We start from the raw sequence: 21,994 nt of genomic DNA, 5'->3' as shown, positions 1-21,994 counted from the left end.
TGTTAACTTGGTTAGTCCATGATTCCCAGTATTGTGTGATTGCCCACCATTTTGTCATCTGATGTGATTATCGTATGTGTTATGAATCCTACCTCTGTGAGGTTAATGAGGCAGGATTACAAGCAGTTATATTAATGAGGCAGGACTTAATCTACAAGATGAGGTTGTATCCTAAGTCAGTCTCTTTTCTGCTGCTTTCTTGGTGGGATGAGGTCCCCCATCTCTCTGCTCACTTCTCTCTTTTATATCTCAAAAGACATAGACTCAAGACACAATCCAATCCCATAGATTGAGTCCTGCCTCATTAACATAACTGCCACTAATTCCACCTCCTTAACATCATAGAGATAGGATTTACAACACACAGGAAAATCACATCAAATGACAATCACACAGTATTGAGAATCATGGCCTAGCCAAATTGGTACACATATTTTGGGGGGTTACAATTCAATCCATGACACTGATTATCTAGAAATTGTGAGATTGTGGCAGACAGGCATGAGGAAGGCAGACTTCATCGGGCAGGTTTTCTTTGAACAGAAGTTGGGAAATCCTGGGGGGAGGGAGAGCAGGAGGGGGCTACATGGAGGAGTGGTGGAAGGGGGTCTGTTCTTGGCGTCTGCCACCTGGTGTGCAAACTTGATGTGTTAATTTCCTTGACTCTGCAGTTCTCGGTTGTACTGTGGGATTTCTCAGAGCCTTATGGTTCTGAAAGGAGCCCTGGTGGCGTGGTGGTTAAAGCCCTCAGCTGCTAACCGAAAGGTCAGCGGTTCAAAACTACCAGCAACTCCGTGGGAGAAAGATGTGGCAGTCTGCTTCCATAGAGATTACAGCCTTGGAAACCCTATGGGGTTGCTCTGAGTCAGAATCGACTCAGCAGTGGGTTTGGTTTTTGGTCATAGTTCTGAGGTTCCAGGAATAATGTCTTGGGACTATGTGGTAAGACCACAGTGCCCTCCAGCAAGCTGCTTGTCTTCTGCTTACAGAGGGCTTTACCAGTGTCTCTTAAGGGATCCGAGCCCTGGGGATGCAGTGGTTGAGAGCTATGGCTGCTGACCAAAAGGTTGGCGGTTTGAGAATCCACCAGGCACTCCTTGGAAACCCTATGGGGCAGTTCTACTCTGTCCTACAGAGCCTCCATGAGTCGAGATCAACTTGACGGGAACAGGACACTTAAGGGATCTAGAATGTTCTGTCTGATCTCACACACACACACACACACACACACACTCCTTGTACCCTCACCCCACATTCTTGTTGTCCAGAGCATCTATTTGGTGGTTCTGCGTGTCTTTATTTGAGAGGCCGTGAGCGTAGAGATTTAGCATCTAGACTCTGAGCCAGACCTGGGTTTGAGTTCTGGTGCTGCTACTTCCTGCCTGTGGGACCCTGGACAGATCACCTGACCGCTGTGCCTCAGCTTCTTCATCTATAAAATGGGGATTACAGTAGTACCTGCTCATAGAACTCTCAAGAGGACTAAACAGGTTTCCTTTTCCCCACTGGAATATACCCCTGGCGGGGGCTTGTTGAATGAATGAATGCCTGGCATTGTTTGGGCACTTTGTCCTAAGGACTTTATCTTCACAATAGTCCTGGGCAGAAACACCGAACTGTCTTCCCCGGAGAGCACCCCACTTCACAGCCAAGGCCCAGACACCCCATGTGTGAACTTCTGTGCACATAGCATTCATTGATGCAAAGTGGGGCCTGACAACTGAGTACCCTCGTTTCCCACCCCAAAGACCAGGTGAAGGGTGGGCTCCACCCGCAGCCAACAAGTACATTTTGGGACAAGAACGTCTAATTGTAAAGAAATTTGGGAATCGACTGGGGAAATAGGAATGTAGTCAGGATACTAGATAATATTAAGAGGTTATTAAGGAAACCTGGTGGTGTAGTGGTTAAGCACCTGGCTGCTAACGAAGGTCGGAGGTTTGAACCCACCATCTGCAGTCTGCTTTCATAAAGATTACAGCCTTGGAAACCTTATGAGGCAGTTCTACTCTGTCCTGCATGGTCACTCTGAGTTGGAATCTACTCGACAGCAACGGGTTTAAGGGGTTATTGAAATGTTGGGTGCATTGATGGTCTAGTGGTTCCGTAGGAGATGTGGATAGATTTTAAAGATGCATATGAAAGTGTTTAGGAGTGAGATGTCATGATAGCTGAAATTTAAATCACTTTAGCAAAAAAAAAAAAAAAATAGATGAGGCAAGTGTGGCAAAGTGTTAGACAGAGATCAATAGCTGCCATCGAGTTGACTGACTCACAGCGACAGAGCGAAATGTTGTTGGTCCTGCATCATCCCCACCACGGCTGGCATGTTTGAGTCCATCGTTGCGGCTCCTGTGCCAGCCTGTCTCACTGAGGGTCTCCTTCGCCTGCGGTGACCCTCTTCACCAAACACAAGGTCCCCTGCTAGTAATTGATCCTTTCTGATGATGTGTCCATAGCAGGCGAGTCAGACAATGGTTTGTTGTGATCCACAGGGTTTTCATTGGGTAATTTTCAGAAGTTGATTGCCAGGCCTTTCTTCTTAGTCTAGAAGTTCCACTGAAATCTCTTCACTGTGAGTGACCCTACTGGTGTTTGAAATACTGGTGGCATATCTTCCAGCATCACAGCAACACGCAAGCCGCCGCAGTACAACAGACTGGCAGACAGTGGTGGTAGCAAGGTGTTAACAATTGCTAAATCCAGATGATGGGTATAAACCCACTGCCGTCAAGTTGATTCTAACTCATAGCAACGCTATAGGACAGAGTAGAACAAACCCATAGGTTCCCAAGGCTGAAATCTTTACAGGAGCAGACTGCCACAACTTTCTCCTGTGGAGCCCCTGGTGGGTTCAAATCACCGACCTTTTGGTTAACAGCCAAGTGCTTTAACTACTGTACCACCAGAGCCCCACGTGATGGGTATGCATAAAGTAATTATACCGTTTCCCTTCACTTTTCTGTGAAGTTTTTCATAATGAAAAGTCAAATGAATGGATGGATGTGGATGGGTGGGTGGGAAGGTAGATAGATGATGGATAGATGGATGTGGATAGGTGATAGATGGGTGATGGGTGGGTGGGTAGATGGATGGATGGATAGGTGGGTGGATGAATGAGTAGATGAATGGCTGGATGTGGATAGGTGATGGATGGATGGATGGGTGGGTGTGTGGCTGGACAGATGAGTGGATAGATGGGTGGGTGGGTGCGTGGATGGATGGATGATGGATGGACGAATGGATAGATGGATGGATGTGCATAGATGATGGGTGGATGGGTGGGTGTGTGGGTGGATGGGTGGAAGGATGGATGGATGGCACTGATTGTCCACAGGAGGCCTGTGTGGGCCAGCTGTGCTGCTGTATTTGTGTGCATTAGGAGGCCCTGGAGCCTCCCCGTGAAGGTGGAGAAGTGATGGGTTCTCCCCACCTCTGTGCAGGATCCACCTGGAGGATCTGAGCCCGAGCGTGGTGCTGCACATGACAGAGAAGCTGGGCTTCAAGAACAGTGATGTGATCAACACTGTGCTCTCCAACCGCGCCTGCCACATCCTCGCCATCTACTTCCTCCTGAACAAGAAATTGGAACGCTATCTGTCTGGGGTAAGGGGGCCTCGTGGTGGGTTCTTGTGCTCTTTCTGGGAAAAAAAAAGCACTGTTCCACTCAAAGTGTTTCCCAGCTGCTGATACTTGATCCTGAGCTGTTAATTTAACCTCGTGTGAGATTGCGTTTCCTGAATGTGGAATAAAATAGTAGCAAAACCTACTTCTCAGGTAGCACCTTTTATCTGAGGTGTTTTTCAAATATCTCCCGTAGACGTAAACCCTGTGCAGAATTGTGAATTATTCAAGCTCTTTTCACTTTAGCTTCTCCGTTACCCTTTTGGTTTTGCTACCTCTGAGTTCTTTGGGTTCCCCATGTTGTAGGCTTTGGGTACTTCTGTGGCCATAAAGGACTCCCTGGGTAGTACAAAGAGTTAACACACTCAGCCGCTAACATAAAGGCCGGAGGTTGGAGTCCACCCAGCGGAGCCTCAGTGGAAAGGCCTGATGATCTCCTTCTGATAAATCAGCTACTGAAAACCCTCTACCTCATCTACTCTGAGACCAGAAGAAGTAGATGGTGCCCAACGACCGTAACCGGTCATTTGGTCAGGGCCATGGAAGATGGACCCGGATAGAATGGGAGAAAAATGCGGAACAGAAGTCAAATTCCCAAAAGGCCCAGACTTACTGGACCTTGAGACTGGAGGACTTCCTCAGACTTATCACACATGGCTTTTTGTTTAAAAATTAATGACTGCAGAATGGACATTCTTATTTCCTGAGAATTAAGCCATGTTTTTTATTTTCTTCTCTGGCAGAAATCCGACATCCAGGACAGTGTCTGCTACAAGACCCAACTCTACCAGATAGAAAAGTGCAGGGCCACAAAGGAGCCCTATGAGGTGGGTGACCGGCACAGCAAAGCCAGGATCTCCTCTGCTCCCACGGTGAGAGTGGAGAGAAGTAGTTTATTGTGGGACATCGGAGTAGCGGAAGACAAGTGCTTGCTGTCCTAGCTTCACAGGCTTCTATAACAGAAATACCACAAGTGGTGCTTTAGAGAGCGGAAGTTTCTTGTCTCATAGTTCTAGAGGCTAAAGGTTCAAATACGAGTCTCAGCCATGTCGATTCCTCCTGTGAGCCTGTCTCCTAGTTCTGATGTCTGCTGGCGATCATTGGCGTTCCTTGGCTTGTAGGTGACCCTCACATAGTGTCTGTGTTCCCCTGTGTGTGCTTCTCTGTGTCTATTCTGGTCTTTTTTATAACGCAGATGTGGTTAGGTTTAGGATCCACCCTACACTGGTATGACCTCAACTGATTGATTGGGTACATTACACCAGATTTCGCAGATGGTCATGACATGACATTACTCGTAGGGTAATTACATTAGATTATATTATGGAAGGTAGTCCGCTCTACTCAAGGCCAGCTGATTTTATCACATGTAACTATACTATGACAGCAGCTAGACTAGTGTGCGGCCGTGGACAGAGAATCAGTGACGAAGCCAAGGGTAGCCAGGAGGGTGCAAGAGATTCAGGAGGAAATGATACTGTCCTCCCCTCCCCCAGCACCTGGTAACCACTAACCTGCCTTATGCCTCTGTCCCCATGAATTTGCCTGTTCTAGATATTTCGTATAAATGATCCTTTTACAGAGTTCCTGGGTGACGCAAGCAGTTAACGCACTCGGCTGCTAACCGAAAGGGTAGAAGGTCAAGTCCACTCAGACATGCCTCAGAAGAAAGGCCTGGTGATCTACTGCCAAAAAATCCTTCATTGAAAACCCTATGGAGCACAGCTCTACTCTGATACACATGGGGTTTCCATGAGTCCGAGCTGACTCCATGGCAGCTGGTCGGTTTGTCTGGCTTATGGCATTTAGCACAATGTTCTCAGGGTCCATCCATGTTGCAGCCTGTATCAGCACTTTATTCTTTTTTATGGCTGAATAGTATTCCATTATATGGATAGACCAACTCTATGGGGGCAGTTCTACTCTGTCCTATAGGGTCTCTATGAGTCGGAATTGACTTGACGGCAACGGGTTTGGTTTTGGGTTTTTTTATATGGATACACCACATTTTGTTTATCCATTTATCTGTCGCTTCAGGAGTCTTCCTTGACTCCGGCCTTCCTATCACCCCCAGAGCCAGTCCATCACCAAATTCGGCCAGTTTGACTCCTGAACCTACCTTGTAGTCCCCGCCACATCACCATCACCCCACTGTGGCCCCAGCCAACATCACCTCCAGTCTGGACATCTTAGTCATCTAGTGCTGCTGTAACAGAGATACCACCAGTAGATGTCTTCAACAAACAGAAGTTTATTCTGATAGTTTAGCACACCAGAAGTCTAAATTCAGCCTTTATGCTCAGTCTCACAGCCTTGCTCAGCTCCCTCTGGGTGTCAGGCCCCTAGCTCCTCCCCCTTCTGTAAATGCTTCGTGTTTCTCTTTGCCAAAAACCAGGCCGGTTGTCACAGGCCCCTGTCCTTCCCCGACCTCTGCCATTAGGCCGCGTCCCTCCAGCACTGGCTGTTGCCCCCTGTTCTGCATCTGGGAGCTTGTCCTGTTTGTAGTTCTGCGTTCATTTTGGGTTTATTTGATCGACATCTCTCCCCCGCAGGACTTGTGTAAGAGCAGGAGCTGTGTCCCTTCTGCTCCTCACAGTTCCCTAGCACGGGTTGTCGCTAGTTGCCCCTGAGTTGGTGCCAACTCCTGGTGCCCTTTCGTATAACAGAACTAAGCGTTACCCGGCCCTGCGCCATCTTCATCATTGCTGGTACGTGGAAGACAACACTCCAGACCTGCATGGTGGTCACAGCTTGTGCTCAATTTCTAGATAGCCACAAGGCCATTAGAAAAAAGGATCGCTTTTTTTAAATAGCAATAACTAATATGGATTGTTCCTTAAACATCACGTCCTTCCGTTTAGAGCCTGAGCACATGTTAGCACATGGAAAGCAGCTTTCATTACGTATAAGAATCAGACAGCGTACAACAGAAGTTCCATAATCAGCAGTACCCCCGACTCAAAAGCTGTCTGGGTAGAGCAGACGACTCTTCCATGCACACCCAACTTGGTGCTATGGGTGAGGGGCTTAAACGAGGCCTCCCTGCTGCTGGTCTCCCTCTGGCCAGGCAGGCCCACTGAGGTGAACTGTAAGCTACACTGTGTGTGCCCCACCTGCACCACAGCTGAGGAGACAGAAAACTTCCTCTTCCAGCTGTTTTATATCCCAGGCTACGTGACTAATCGGATCTTTTTAACCTTCCTAACAGATATCCAGGGAGCCCTGGTGGTGCAGTAGTTAAGTGCTTAGCTGCCAATCGGCAGTTAGAACTCACCAGCTGCTGTATTAGTTTTCCAATGCTGCTATAACAGAAATACTGGAAGTGGTTGGCTTTAACAAACAGAAATTTATTCTCTCACAGGCTAGTGGGCTAGACGTCTGAGTTCAGGGTGCCAGCTCTGGGGGAAGGCTGTCATCGTCTTCCCCTGGTCTAGGAGCTTCTCAGTGCAGGGACCCCCAGGATCCAAAGGAGGTACTCCCCTCCTGGTTCTTGCTCAACGGTAATGAGGTCCCCTTGTTTCTCTGCTAGCTTCTCTCTTTTATAGTTCAAAAGAGCTTGACTGAATACAGCCTAATCTTGTAGATTGAGTCCTGCCTAATTAACATAACTGTCTCTAATCCTGCTTTATTAACATCATAGAGATAGGATTTACACACATAGGAAGATCACATCATATGACACAAAGGTGGGCAATCATAATACTGGGAATCACAGCCTAGGCAAATTGACACCCATTTTGGGGGGACATATTTCAATCCATAACAGCTGCTCTGGGAGACAGAGGTGACAGTCCGTTTCTATAAAGACTTACAGCCTCAGAAACCCTGTGGGCAGTTCTACACTGTCCTATAGGGTTGCTATGAGTTGGAATCCACTCGATGGCAGCAGGTTTTTTGGTTTTTAACAAATGTCCTACTGCATCATGACCCCCTGACTTCCTGAGGTGGGGGGTGGTTAGCCCAGAATTTTATCTTTTTAACCCCGCTGACAAACATAAAGCCTCAGTGAGGTAGTGGTTTGTTCTGGGGTCTAAAGATGCCAGCAAGGAGAGAAATGGAGAAAACCATGGCCGTCTGGCTTGTCCGAAGGACTTAACTCCTCACAGTCTGGTTGAGGCCATTGTGTCAGTCCATCTCATTGAGGGTGTCCCTCCTTTTTGTTGACCCTCCTACTTTACCAAGCATGATGTCCTTCTCTAGGGATTGGTCTCTCCTGATGACATGTCCATGGTAATCGAGTTGAAGTCCCACCATCCTCACTTCTAAGGCACATTGTGGTTGTGTTAGGTGCTCAGTGAATTATTTTCAAAAATGAACGAGTGAGCATATCAAGTGGGTCTTGACTCAAGTGTCAGAAAATGGATGGAATTTGGACCAGGAGAGAATAGAACTTTCTAGGTGGGACACATAGCCTGGTAGAGAGAGGGGATGCACGTAGCATAGCACACAAGTCTCATGTCACCACCAAATAGTCATGTCCTCAGACGGGGGAGAGGGAGGGTATCTGAGGCCCAGTCACCAGCACCGAAGGTGGTCGCCCCGGCTGGGGTCCAGGGACCCAGAATTCACTGTTAGGTCCCCTGGCGCGTGATGTGCATTTGCTTTTTCTGTTGTCGTTAGCTGCCGTCGAGTTGGCTCTGACTCGTGGTGACCTCATGTATAACAGAACGAAGCCATCCTCGTAACCGTTAGTAAGGTTGACGCATTGTTGCAGCCACCGTGTCAATCCATCTTATAGAGGGTTTTCCTTGTTTTTGCTGACCCTCAGTTCTACCAACCATGATGTCCTCTTTTAGCGGTTGATCTTTCCTGATGTCCAGAGTGAGTGAGCTCAAGTCTTGCCATCCTAGCTTCCAAGGAGCATTCTGGTTGTATTTCTTCTTAGACTGATTTGTTCGTTCTCATGGAAGTCCACGGTATATTTAGTATTCTTCACCAACACCGTAGTTCAAATGCATCAGTTCTTCTGTTTTCCTTATTCATTGTCCAACTTTCTCATGCATATGAGGTGATTGGAAAGAGCATGGCTTGGGTCAGGCGTACCTTAATCATCAAAGTGACATCTTTGCTTTTCAGCACTTTAAAAAGGTCTTTTGCAGCAGATTTTCCCAATGTGATATGTCATTTGATTTCTCAATTGCCTCCTTAGGACCTCGATAGCACAAACTTAGATGTACTGGATGCCCCCATGTCTATGCCTAAATGACTTCTAAGTCACTTTGCCAACATTTGTGTCCATGGCTACCCTTGTCCTGAGTCTCTGTGACGAGTGTCAGAAGGTGCCAGAACTGTGTTTCAGGTCCTTTTTTTCTCTGATCCCTGAGAACACATGGTGAGCACTTTGAACATTTGTTGAAATATTTGATGGTTAGGATTTAAATAGGAACACTAATGGGAAAACAAGATTTCAGTTTCCTATGATCCAAATTTTTTTTTTTTTTTTATGATCCATTTGCTTTCTCCAAACTCAGCGACACGTCTGCTACCTGAATTAAGGCTGTGACTAGATTATCCAGCTTGTCTCCTTTGGAACCCAGAAAGTGGAACAGAGCCAGTTAGAAAACGTGCTGGGAAGGGTTTTATGAGTAAAGCCCACTTGAGGCCTCTGTGGCTTTTGTTGCCATTGTCATCAGCTGGTCTTGGAGGAGAAGCTGCCAAGACATGGGGGTAGGAGGTGGCTGGGCGGGGGGCAAGGGAGGGATGAATAGGATTTCCAGGTTGTCTCCAATCTAGCTGTGGGCCTGTGTCCCCCAGGGAAGGCTGAAACTGTGTCCTGTACCCTGAGTCCAAGCAATGGCCTCTTTGTCCTCCTTCATTCCCGTTCTTTCTTCCTAGGAGACAAAGGAGCTGAATTAGGTTGAAAGGAACCTCCCTCTGGGGATCACAGATGTGATTTTTAGGACTTTATCGTTTTCTCTATCTCTTCTTCCTGCAGAAAGCAGAGGCTAGATCTGTGAGAGTGGGGCGCGTAGCTCATGTAAAGACAGCTAGACATCTGGGCTGAGGGACTCCCCTCCCCGTAAAAGGGGCCCTCAAGGACAGTGGGGATCAGGGAAGACAGCCATTGTTCCAAAGCTGACTTAGTAAAGCCGGAGTCCTGGAGATGCAAATGGTTAACACACTCCTTTACTAACTGAAAGGATGGAGGTTCAAGTCTACCCAGAGGCACCTCGGAAGAAAGGCCTGGCTATCTATTTCTGGAAAAGAAGCCACCGAAAACCCTATGAAGTACAGCTCTACTCTGGCACACATGGGGTCGCCATGAGCCTTGGTCAACTCGATGACAGCTTTTTTTTTTTTTTTTTTAAATTAAAGCCGTCAAGCCGAGTTTTTTTCAGTAACACCTTTAAAAAATAACCGTAATATGTAGAAAAATGTAAAAGAGAACTAGGAGTATTCTCTGCAGTGGCAAAGTAACATGGCTGTTTTGGAAGAAAAGTTGTGCAGAGCGTGGCTGGGGGGCTCTACATTTAAGGGTAAAATACTAAAATGCTCACTTTGTGTCTTATTTCAAAATTGAGACAAGTTTAAATGAAGTTTGAAATCAGGCAAAACTGCTCTATGCTTTTAGAAATTGGGTGGCAGTTCCCTCTGAGGACAAAGGGGCTGGGTGAGGATGTGGGGGCCCTTGGGGTGCAGGCTGGCCTTTGTTTATGGATCCGGGGGCTGTTCCCTTGGGTTGTGCTGTGTGTGAAAGTGCATTGAGTTGCTCCTTCACCGTGAGCGCGCTCTTCTGTGCCTTCAGCTTTGGTTAGAAGCGTGTTTGTGTTAGTTTCCTGGGCCTGCCATAACTAAAAATCACACCAAAGAACCAAAACCAAACCTGTTGCCATCGAGTCGATTCCGACTCACAGCGACCCTGAAGGACAAAGTAGAACTGCCCCATAGGGTTTCCACGGAGCAGCTGGTAGATTTGAACTGCCAACCTTTTGATAGCAGCCAAGCTGTTAACCACTGCACCACCAGGACTCCTAACACCATACACGAGTGGCTCATAAAAAACCAACCAAACCCATTTCTGTCGAGTCGATTCCAACTCATAGTGATCCTGTAGTCCAGAGTATAGGTCCAAAACCCAGAACCAAACCCAGTGCCGTCGAGTCAATTCTGACTCATAGCGACCCCATAGGACAGGGTAGAACTGCCCCATAGGGTTTCCAAGGAGCGCCTGGTGGATTCAAACTGCCAACCCTTTGGTTAGCAGCCATAGCACTTAACCACTATGCCACCAGGGTTTCCAGAGTATGGATGGCTCATACAAATTGAAATTTATTGTCTCACTTCTGGAAGCTGGAAGTCCAAATCAGGGTATCGGCCACGCTGACTCCCTCTGAGGCCCTGAGAAAGAATCTGTTCCACACCTTTCTCCTTGCTTCTGGCCGTAGCGCCAGGTGTTCCTTGGCTCCTTGCTTCTTCACCTGGTGTGCATCACTTGTCCCCTGTTTCTGTGTCTCCCTCTTTTATAAGGACCCACCTACTCCTGACTGACCTTATGTGAACCTCATGATCACATCCACAAAGGCCTATTTCCAAACCAGGTCATGCTCAGGTGCACGGGTTAGGACTTCAGCACGTCTTTTGGGGGCACACGATTCAGTCCATAACAATCTTTAACATAGCAGTCTTGAACTTCAATAAAAAGTTTACCTAGAAAGTCTTTTCAGCACGTCAGTTCGGCTCCTGCTTCCATGGCTTTCCAGGAGTTTGGTTTTTCTGTAAACATGGAAAAGGACAATGTTCAACAAAGCCACAGAGCAAGTAGCGGTGGGTGGAGTTTGGGGAATAAACAGCAGGGGTAGCTTCCTGGGTTGTTGAAAAGTGCTGCTTTTCACAGGCTTCCCTGGACACCTGGACAAGAGACTTTGAATTCCATGCTGTGCAGGTAAGAACAAGGGACAGGGGTTATGATCCTAAAAGGTTGGACGAACTCTGCCCAGGGCATCCAGATTCTGTACCTGCCCTCCCCGCTGAGCCGGAACTAAAACCTGCGGACCCCTGCTTGGGCGTGGGTCTGCCAAGTGCTTTCTGCGTTTAATTAACCTTTTTGTTTTGTTATAATTACACAACCTAGCTGTGCATTTGCAAGCCTACCTGTGTGAGAAATGAATTCTCCGATGGCCCAGAGATTCCAGGCTCAGTGGCCTCATTTATGAACCAGACCTTTTTCTCAACTCACTCTAGTTTTATGCTGCTGCAAAATCTAGGCTTTGTGGCTTCCCCCTTATGCAGGGGGCAGCAAGGACCCAAAACCTGCCAACACACAAGCTCTGGGCCCCTGGGTCACCCTAAGTGTGCGTGATTAGTAGTACCTGGTTCACCTCTGCTGTGCCGGTCAGTTGAGGGCTCACTCATCATGAAGGAGACGTCAGACCGGAGACGCCAACGCCAGACTTGATAGAGTTGCTCAAAGAAAACAACTTCTGCTCGCCTCAAGCCCCGGTGCTCCGCGTCCAGCAGCATCCCCTAGTCAGACTTGAGTGTGTCGTGGAAACGTGGACTTCATGGGCAGCAGGTTTCCTGCAGCCTGGGGTGATGGCAGGAGCAGCGGCATCTGTTCTGGTCAGTGGAGGCATTTGCTGCTCAGAGGATGAGGCAGATGAGGTGTGGGGTCTGTTCTATACTCAAAGAGCTGGGAAACACCCACCTTCTGGGTTGCAAATGAGAGAACACTGCCCTCAAGGAGGATTGACCTGCACGGGGTCCCCTCGTGAGTTACTGAGAGCCAGAAACGGGTTCCAGGCTTCCAGACCACTGAGCTATAGACATGGCTGCTGTCACCGGTGCATCACACAGTGAAGCAGAGCCAAGAAGAAGGGCCTGGAGTTACTCTTCTACACCACTGGCTTGGATAAGTTGGAGGCCCTGTCCCTGGGGACCAGTACCTCCGGCTCAAACCCCAGAGGGAGGGGACCAGGCTTCTGGAGCTGCAGACACCTCCCTCTGGAAGCTCTGTGGATCATCACTGTCTTCATCTTCTAGTGCTGCCCTAAAAAGTGCCTCCAAGTGGGTGGCTTTAACAAACAGGGAGTTATTGTCTGACAGCTCTGGAGGCTAGGAGTTTAGATCAGGGTGTCGGCTGTGTTGGTTCCTCTGAGGATTCTCTGCTCCAGGCTGCTCCCCTAGTTTCTGGAAGCTCCCACAGACCTTGGCATCCCTTGGCTTGTAGCTGTTTGCTCCATCCTCAGATGGCCGTCCCTCCTCTCTGTCTCCTTGTCTCTTCTCCTCTTTTATAAGGATGTCACTCAGGTGGGGTTAGGATCCACCCTCGTGTTAGCTGTTAACATCTTCAGAGACCCTCTTTCCAAACAAGGCCACCTTCCCAGGTAGCAGGGGTTAGGACTTTAGCATATTTTGTTGGAGGACACAATTCAGTCCCTAACGGTCACCCACTGGCTCCTCCCTCTCTTCAGTCAAAACAATGCATGACACCTGCCCAAAAGCAAAGACGAGAAGGCAGGAAGGGACAGGAAAGCTGGATGAAAGGACCCGAGGACCCCGGGGTGGAAAGGGAAAGGGGGAGAGTGCTGACACATTGCAGGGATTTCAACTAATGTGACGAAACAATTTGTATATAAATTTTTGAATGAGAAACTATTTTGCTCTGTAAATGTGCACCTAAAACACAATAAAAAAACAAAAAACAGTGCACTACATTAGAAGAGTATTGGCTAGGTAATCATAGTATGTGTAGTTTGCAATGGAGGCCTCAGCTGGTCCCCTCTTTGACCTGCTCTGAGGGGTGCGGGAGGGTGACCCGAGCGTGCAAACAGGAGGTGCTTCAGACAGAGCTTGAATTCCGTGATCTGCTCTCAGAGGCCCACGGGGTGTTGGGAAGTAGTCACACCCCTGCAGGCAGGCAGCCCGTTGCTGGACAGGGCCCTGGAGGATGCCTCTAGAAGGGGAGCCTAATTAGTCCCTCTGAAGATCTTTTTCTGTCACGTAAGGCAATCTTTTTTAAGGCAATCTAGCATCCTGCTCCTCAGGAAGTTTCTTTTGGAGAAAACCGGCCGTGCAAATGAAGAGGTATAAATGGGTGATCAGTTTACACATTTTGTGGCATGTGCTTAGGGGGCAGTGAGATTGGCTGGCTGCAAGCAAACGCGTTTTCAGGGGTTTCTTGACCCTTTGCACATGGACTGACCCAGCGAGGGTTCCTGCAGGGAGCAGTTGTATGGTGAATTCTTGCCATCGCCCTAGAAACCGGTTACTAGGAAATCACCTAGTCTTTTAGGCTGGAGAAGAAAGTTCTGGGGAATTTTAGAGGAAACACCAGCATCAGGATCCTGGAATTCAGTTCAACAGGGGTGGCTTTAACAGGGTTTCCTGGAATTTTCATTTACCCTTTTTCCTGCCCCAAAGCTGGCCTTCTGCTCATTGCCAAATATCCCTTTGCCACTTATGGCAGAGATTTCTAGAGCCAACCTTGGCCTCTTTGCACAGAAAACTCTCATGCATCTCTTGGTGCTAATAAACTCTTGTCTGGGTGGCGATGCTGGCTCCCAGAAATGTTGCATCTTGATCCTCTAGCTTTTCAGAGCCCAAAGAAGGGTTGGGAAGGAGAGACATGGACCTACTAAAGGAGATGAATGAAATGAAGTGAAAGGAGAGAAGTGAGCTCCGGGCAGCTCTCCAAGCACAGGAGTCGAAGGCAGCAAAGGTTTTCTCATTGTTTAGAAAAAAATCCTAGACAAAGGATAATCTGCAATTTTGTCTTTTCTTCCAAATATTGTTTTAAAAGTGATGACAAAAGTGCGTTCAGTTTTTTTCCCCTGTGTTCACAGATAGAATTGATGAGTTTTGTATAGAAATAGAGATAGAACCCAGCAAGAGGAGGAAATTCTGCCAGGCTTTTCAGGAAAGGCCAGTCGGTGGGGTTGGGGTGTGAAAGCTTGCTCTCCGTTGCCTTAGAGAAGAAGGTGGACTGTTAAGGTTTCACAGAGTCAGAGAGGGAAGCAGTGGAGAAATGTGATTGTCCTCTGCTGGCCTTGACCAAGACAACCTGGGACTCAGGGCCTCATTGACAGCATCCCCGATAATAACCTGGACCACACAGCTTCTCCTATAGCATCATGGATGACAACCTGGCTACACAGCTTTCCCTACAGCATCCTGGATGACAACCTGGGACCACACAGCTTCTCCCCAGCATCCTGGATGACAACCGGGCTACACAGCTTCCCCTACAGCATCCCCGATAACAATCTGTACCACACAGCCCCAACAGCATCCTGAATATTGTCTCAGGAGCCCTGGGAATACAGCGCAGTCCCTGCCTCAGCCTCAGCCACCACTGGGATTGCCCCTGCCCCTGGCTTCCAGCAGGCAGTACTGAGTTAGAGGTTAAGAACATCATCTTCAGGGCTATGATATTTTGAGTTTTGACTGGGCTCCAGAGTAGATTACCTCACCTGGAAAAGGGGTAACAGAATTTACCACCTAGCCGGGCGTGTTCTCAGTGTGAGGCCTGGCACCCTAAGTGTCCTCTGTGAAGGCTCACGGCAGCTGTTTTGTTGCTGAGGAAGAAGTTTCCGGAAGCTCCTCCTCTCCTTTCTTTCCATGTCATATCTCCACTGAGGATGATCCACCTCAGTGAAGAGTTAGACCCCCAGCAGACTCTGGCCCCTCACGGTGAGGCACAGGGCTCAGCATCGCCAGCTCCCATTTACCCCAGCTGTCTTCTCCCACTCAAAACCTGGCCAAAATGAACCCTGATTCCATAGAGGCTTTGAAAAGCCTTACTAGAAAAGGCTAGGAAAGAGCAAGAGGATGTTTTCTTGGGAAGCTTTTCAACAACATAAATGAAAAATAGATGAACTCTCTTGAATTGCAAATGCTTTTAAAGTTTAAGGCAAAAAATGTGAAAATCTCTCTTCTTTTTCTCACCCGCAGTAAGGTCAGGGATGTGGTTTCCTCTGTTCAAGAATAAACCTCAAACAGGGCCGTGAGGGTCAGGAAAAGGACTTCTGGGTGGCATCACCCTTCCCAGAAGCTTGACCTCAATTTAATTCAGTTTGGTTTCTACTGGCATTTTTTTCCCATTTCAGTCACTGTTTACTGAGCTTCCTCAAAGAGTCTGGCATTATTCCAGAGGCTGTGGGGTTGAAGATATATAAAAGAGTCAAATTCACTCCCGTCAGAGGATTGTAATCTATAAAGGCAAGATGTATAGCAGAAATGGCTAAATAGTGCCAGTTTTAAGTATACACCCAAGTGTTCACCCGACAGAGGGGTGGAAAAAAACAGTAACTCACCCAGATTTGCTCGGGGTGATAGATTTTTGCTCACACTGTATTGGCCACTTCCTTGGCTTGACTGATCAAACAAGAATTGATGTTAAGCAGGGAGCAGTTACATTTAAGTTGCCTTTTTGCAAAGCCACGACTGTGGCCAGATTCTTAGACAGTGGATTTCCAGAAGCTCCCATCTGTTTTGCCCTCATTCCTTCAGCTTGTTCCCAAAAAACCCACCTCCCACGTTTGCACTGTGGTGTTGGGGAAGAATATTGAACATACCATGAACTTGCAGAAGAACAAACAAACGGGTCTTAGACGAAATAAATCCGGAATGCTCCTTAGAAGCAAGGATGGCGAGACTTCATCTTACTTCCTTTGGGCACGTCATTAGGAAAGACCAGTCGCTGGAAAAGGGCATCATGTTTAGTAAAGTAGAGGGTCAGTGAAATAAGGGAAACCCACATGAGATGGATTGACACAATAGCTGAAACAATGGGCTCAAACATACCAATGATCAAGAAGACAGCGAAGGACCGGGCAATGTTTTGTTCTGTTATACATGAGGCCGCCATGAGTCAGAGCTGACTTAACAGCAGCTAACACCAACAACAGAGATGACCTTGTCCAAGCTGAAGCACCCTGAGATGGAGCAGTTCAAGGGAGCGGAGTGCTGTCAAAGCCTGCTTGCTGCCCAGGGTGGGGCGTGAGCTCCCTGGGGCGCCCCCTGGCCTTTGGCTCATCCATCATTTAACACACAGCCAAGAGTGTAGAGTTTTGAAAAGCTGGTGTTTCTCTGATCCACTTGGTTCACTTTTTAAAGAGGAATCACATTGAATAGTCTTTTTTTTTCTCACATCCAAAAGGTTTAATATTCATACCATAACATCACACCTAAGAATAATAATATTAACTCACTAATACCATCTACTCTGCAGTCTTTAATTTTCCCCAAGTGTCCCCCAGAATGTCTTAAATAACTTTTTTTTTTTTTAATCTAAAAACCAAAACATAAAAAGGCAGGGGGCTGTTCTAGATTAAAAGACTGAAGAGAAGGCGATAAAACATTGTATATTCTGTTTGTGTCTGAGTATTTTATATTTTCTCCTGATTTAAAGGATAAGAAGCCCAAAGAACAGGAAAAAAGAGGGGATTTTCTCCACTGGCCTTTCTCCAAGAAGTTGGACAAGAGCCTACCCTCACACAAGCAGGCCAGCGCCTCACCTGTCCCACAGATGCAGGGCACCAAGGCGCTCCTGAGGGACCAGAAGGCCTCCAGGCCTGCTTTCCCTGACAAAGGTGCGTCAGCTCTGGGTACCTGCTCAGGCCACGTGCGCTGAGCTGCGTGTTTGCCATGTGCGTGTCGCGGGGGTGGCGGTCTGGGCCCCGAGAAGAGGGATGATCCTTATGCTGAGAGAGAAAGCAGAGTGGATACCTCTGAGGCAACCCAAGAACCATCAAGGGCCCCACTGTATGGTATTGGTCATCTGTGCAGGAAGGATTAGAGAAAGGAGAGATGAGGTGATCATAGCATGGGGCAGAGATTGGGGTGCACGGTATTGGGGAGCAGAGTTAGGTACATGGTATTTTGGGAACAGAGATCAGGGTGAATGGTATTGTGGGATCAGAAAGTTTGGAGGTTCCACTCCACCAAGAGGTGCCTCAGAAGAAAGGCCTGGCAACCTACTTCTCAAAAAACGAACAATTCAAAGCCCTATGGAGCACAGTTCTGCTCTGAGACACATGGGCTTACCGTGAGTTGGGATCAACTCAACAGCCACTGGGTTAGGTTTGTGTCTTTATTTATTTCAGGCACAGAGGAGTCCCAGTGCCCTTAGCTCCTTCTGCAGGCACCCTTGATGGGCCTCAGCTTGCTCCTGAAGCAGGGCTTGCAGGAGAGAGATGCTAAAGCAAAGCCGGTTCCATGTGAACTTGGCTTTATTTCCCTAAGCACCAAACCTGTGTGGGTTTCCCTTTCTTTCCTGGCACAGTCTGCAAACCTAGTTTCCAGCCTTTTCCAGCGTGTGCCAACTTGAGATAGAAACCTTGGAGGCTGACTCGTCGCCTTAAACGTATAGAAGAATGTTCATCCCCCATGTGAAATTGGATGAGGCTCTGGGCAAATTACAAATGCTTATTCCAGGGCGGGAGAGCCAAGGACCATCTTGCAGATGCTCAATAAGCTGGGCTTGGCATGCTGTGGGCGGGGGGGTGGGTACTTTGTGGATTGCTTGTCGAGTGCGTGCGCCTCATTTATTCAGAGGCCCCTTGGCAGGATCCAAAATTCTGAGCAACCCAAAGAGGAGCTGATATTAAGCTGGCGTCTTAGTTTCTTGGTGCTGCTATAACAGAAATAGCACAAATATATGGCTTTAAATGATTTTTTTGCAGTTAGGAGACTAGAAGCCTGAATTCAGGGCACCGACCCCAGGGGAAGGCTTTTTCTTTGTTGGCTTTGGGAGAAGGGAGAAGGTCCTTGTCCTTTCAGCTTCTGTTACTCAGTTCCTTGGCCATCTTCATGTGACCTGGTATCTATCTTCCCCCGCCTGTGCTTGCTTGCTTGGTTCTCTGCCTAAACTGCTCCTTTTGTATCTCAAAAAGGAGCCCTGATGGTGCAGTGGTTAAGTGCTCGGCTACTAACCGAAAGGTTGGCTGTTTGAACCCACTAGCTGCTCTTCAGGAGAAAGGCCTGGCTATCTGCTCTCATAAAGACTGAGCCTTGGAAACCCTGTGGGGCAGTTCTACTCTGTCCTATAGGGTCGCTATTGAGTCGGCATCAATTCAATGGCACACAACAAAGACATACCTCAAAAGTGATTGGTTTAAGACTCACCCTACATGGATATGGCTCGTTAACACAGCAAAGAAAATCCTATTCCCAAGTGGGATTACATCCACAGGTACAGGGGTTAGGATTCCCACATATACTTTTGGGGAACAGAATTCAGTCCAGAACAGTTGGTGCCACAAGGCATATGGCAACCAAGAAGAGCTCCTGTTAGTAGGTTTCTGTCCACTCCTGTCTTCTAGAAAGACTGTACAGTCCTCTGGGATGGTCAGGTCTGCTGCTGACCCGTCTGGTGGAGTAGCCAAGGTCGTCTGCTTCTTGGTTCCCCTGACCTCCATGAGGTAACGTGGTGTCTCCACAAAGCTGGCCTTCAGAGCAGGCGTGAGAGAAGGGTCGTGGCATCATTTACGCAGCTGTTTTCATGCTTCCATTCCCTTTTTCGGTTGCAGATTCCTTTGGCTGCCGCAGTATTTTCCGCAAAACCTCTGATTCCAATTGTGTGGCCTCTTCTTCCATGGAGTTCATTCCCATCCCACCTCCCAGGACCCCCAGAATTATAAAGAAACCGGAGCCCCACTATCAAGGGCCCGGAAGTACCAGCGTTGCCCCCAAGGAGGATCCCCTGATGCTGGACATGGTGCGCTCCTTCGAGTCTGTGGATCGGGACGACCCCACGGAGCTGCTGTCTCCGTCTCACCACCACAGGATCCTGAACCCCCCCATAAACTTGGCCCACAGAAATTCCAGCGAGAGGACGCTGTCCCCGGTCCTGCCTCCCAGAAGCACCTCACCTGCCCAGACTCCTTCGCACCCCACGCTCCTCTCCTTTGCTCATGAAGACAAAAACAGCCCCCCCAAAGAGGAGTGTGTGTGCTCCACACCCCTGGTTCCCGGGAGTGGCACCACGCAGCCTTTGGGGAGCCCGAATTGTGTGAAAAGCCGTGGCAGATTTCCCATGATGGGCATCGGGCAGATGCTGAGGAAGCGACATCAGAGCTTGCAGCCTTCGGCGGACAGGCTCCTGGAGGCCAGCATGCCCCCGCTGCAGCCCCTGGCCCCCGTGAGCCTCTCCTTCAACATGGCTGATGGCGTCAAGGGCCAGTGTTAACCTGGGCCACAGGGATTCATGGCCTGCTGAAGGAAGACCTTGGAACGGGCTCCACACGTCCGCCGGGGCCTGAAGATACAGAGGCACCCCTGGGGTATCTTTCGTGGCCTCATCTCCTGCCAGCCCATGTGTCTGCTCCAGCTTTGGAACAGCTAAAATCTTCAGACTCGAAGCCTGTACAGTCCAGCCTCACAAGGAACCCCCCAGAGATGCTGTTGACTGCTAGGAGAGCTGGCTTCTGGTGCACCCAGTTTCAGTTACTCAGACCCTTCTTCCTTCCATCCAATCACAAGTCCCTGCTTCCCTGTGCTGGACTCAGGGGTTGTTGTTAGCTGCAGCCCCTCACTCATGGTGACCAATGGAATGAAACCATCCCCATGACGGGTTGCGAATCAGGCCATTGTGATCCATAGGGTTTTCATTGGCTGATCTTCTGATGTAGGTTGTCAGGCCTTTCTTCTTAGTCTATTCAGGCCTTCTTTCCTAGTCTATCTTAGTCTAGATGCTCTGCTGAAACCTGTTCAGCATCACAGCAACATGCAAGCCTCCACTGATGGATGGGTGGTGGCTGCACACGACGTGCATTGGCTGGGAATTGAACCCTGGTCTCCAGCATAGCGATAATTCCACCACTGAACTACCACTGCCCCTGGGATTGGGGGTGAAAACCAGGAACCGGCCATCCATCTGGGCCACTTGGATTGCAGACTGTTACAAGACTGTTAAGAGATCTCGCTTCACTTCCTGGGATGTGTGTGCCTCAGGGCGGACTGTTCTCTTTTCAGCACCGGGCCGACAGTTTCCCGAAGTGGTTCACCCACCGAGGTGCTTATAGCCCCACTTTTTCCTCTGCAGTGGGGAGTCCCTGCAGCCCGCAGGAGCTGGCAGACTGCAGCTCCATGCCACAGCAAGCTCAGAGGAAGATGGAGGAGCCCAGGCCTGCACTTCTGAGCAGAAAGGGCAGTTGGACGAGGGTTGAACCCCAAACACTGGGGACCCTGTTGAAAGAAAGGACAGAGGGAGCACTCATCTCCCAAGCAAGGTTTTGACTTGGTTTTTATTTTTTTTTTTTGGTTGAAACTTGTCAATGGTTGAATTATCTTCTCCGGAGAGATTTTTCTATATGTGATACCATTAAATCAAAAAGCATAATTAAAAAAAAAAAGACCTGGGTGAAGAGAGGAGGAGGAGTCCCACCAAACTCGCGTTTTCACAAGAGGATACAGCGTGAGGGCATGGGAGCTCGCTCAGGGGGTGTTTTTAGTGGCTGTTGGACCATGGTCAGCTCTGCGCTCACCCCGTTGTCCAGTATAGGCTGGATCTTTCTGGAAGGTGTAGAGCATGGTTATAATTGGCTGTTTAGAAAGAGAAAAAAGGATGGTTAAAGCCGACTGTGAATGGCGAAAAGATGACATTACCTCCGCGCAGTGCAGTTTTCAAGCTGCCAGGCGAACAAGTGTGCTTTGGAGCTCCACTCTAGCTCTGAGCCGTGAGCAGGCTTGCCTGGTAGGAAGCGTGTTCAGAATTCAGTACGGTTTCTTCCTTGAGGAGACAGCGTTCTGCAAACAGGGTTTTAGTCCATGTTCCGTGTTCACACCTTTTGCCAAGGATCAAACCAAAGATGTGTCTCTGGTTCTGTGTCTGTTTTCTCCCTGTGTGTGCGTTTTGTGGACCATGGTGTTGTCTGGCCTTGTTCAGCTGGAGCCTGAAGGGGGCTTGCTCCATATGAGGCCTGGGGTGTGGGGCCTGGCATTTGCTAGGGAACACTCGATCATGGGCAGGGTTGGAAAAAGGGGAATAATTAGCACAGGTCGGATGCTGGTGGTTTTAGGAGCGGGTTACAAGATGAAATGGAGTCTTCAACTTTTGACTAGTGCAGGTGTGACCAGAAACCACCACTGTGGACATATTGGGGTGACCAGAAACTACCACTGTGGAAACACTGGGGTGACCAGAAACCACCACCATGGCCACACTGTGGTGACCAGAAACCACCACCATGGCCACACTGTGGTGACCAGAAACCACCACCATGGCCACACTGTGGTGACCAGAAACCACCACCATGGCCACACTGTGGTGACCAGAAACCACCACCATGGCCACACTGTGGTGACCAGAAACCACCACCATGGCCACACTGTGGTGACCAGAAACCACCACTGTGGACATATTGGGGTGACCAGAAACTACCACTGTGGAAACACTGGGGTGACCAGAAACCACCACCGTGGCCACACTGTG

At 48.7% G+C, this 21,994-nt stretch overlaps 1 protein-coding gene across 1 annotated transcript in view; it reads left to right on the top strand.

Moving 5' to 3' along the window:
* The window catches only part of HUNK (hormonally up-regulated Neu-associated kinase), a 127,109-nt gene extending 107,345 nt beyond the window's left edge, over nucleotides 1-19,764 (top strand). Inside the window, exons 7-11 of the mRNA XM_049857976.1 lie at nucleotides 3,444-3,606; nucleotides 4,368-4,451; nucleotides 11,459-11,506; nucleotides 16,973-17,153; nucleotides 19,092-19,764. Of these exons, the coding sequence (XP_049713933.1) occupies nucleotides 3,444-3,606; nucleotides 4,368-4,451; nucleotides 11,459-11,506; nucleotides 16,973-17,153; nucleotides 19,092-19,750 (1,135 nt within the window). The 3' untranslated portion in view covers nucleotides 19,751-19,764. The remainder of the gene's footprint in view (nucleotides 1-3,443; nucleotides 3,607-4,367; nucleotides 4,452-11,458; nucleotides 11,507-16,972; nucleotides 17,154-19,091) is intronic.
* Nucleotides 19,765-21,994: the final 2,230 nt, after the last annotated feature.

The sequence above is a fragment of the Elephas maximus genome, chromosome 18 (genome assembly GCF_024166365.1).
Source record: "Elephas maximus indicus isolate mEleMax1 chromosome 18, mEleMax1 primary haplotype, whole genome shotgun sequence".
Taxonomy (NCBI): Eukaryota; Metazoa; Chordata; class Mammalia; order Proboscidea; family Elephantidae; genus Elephas; species Elephas maximus.
The sequence above is the reverse complement of the archived record's forward strand: the minus strand, read 5'-3'. Positions and strand labels throughout refer to the sequence as shown.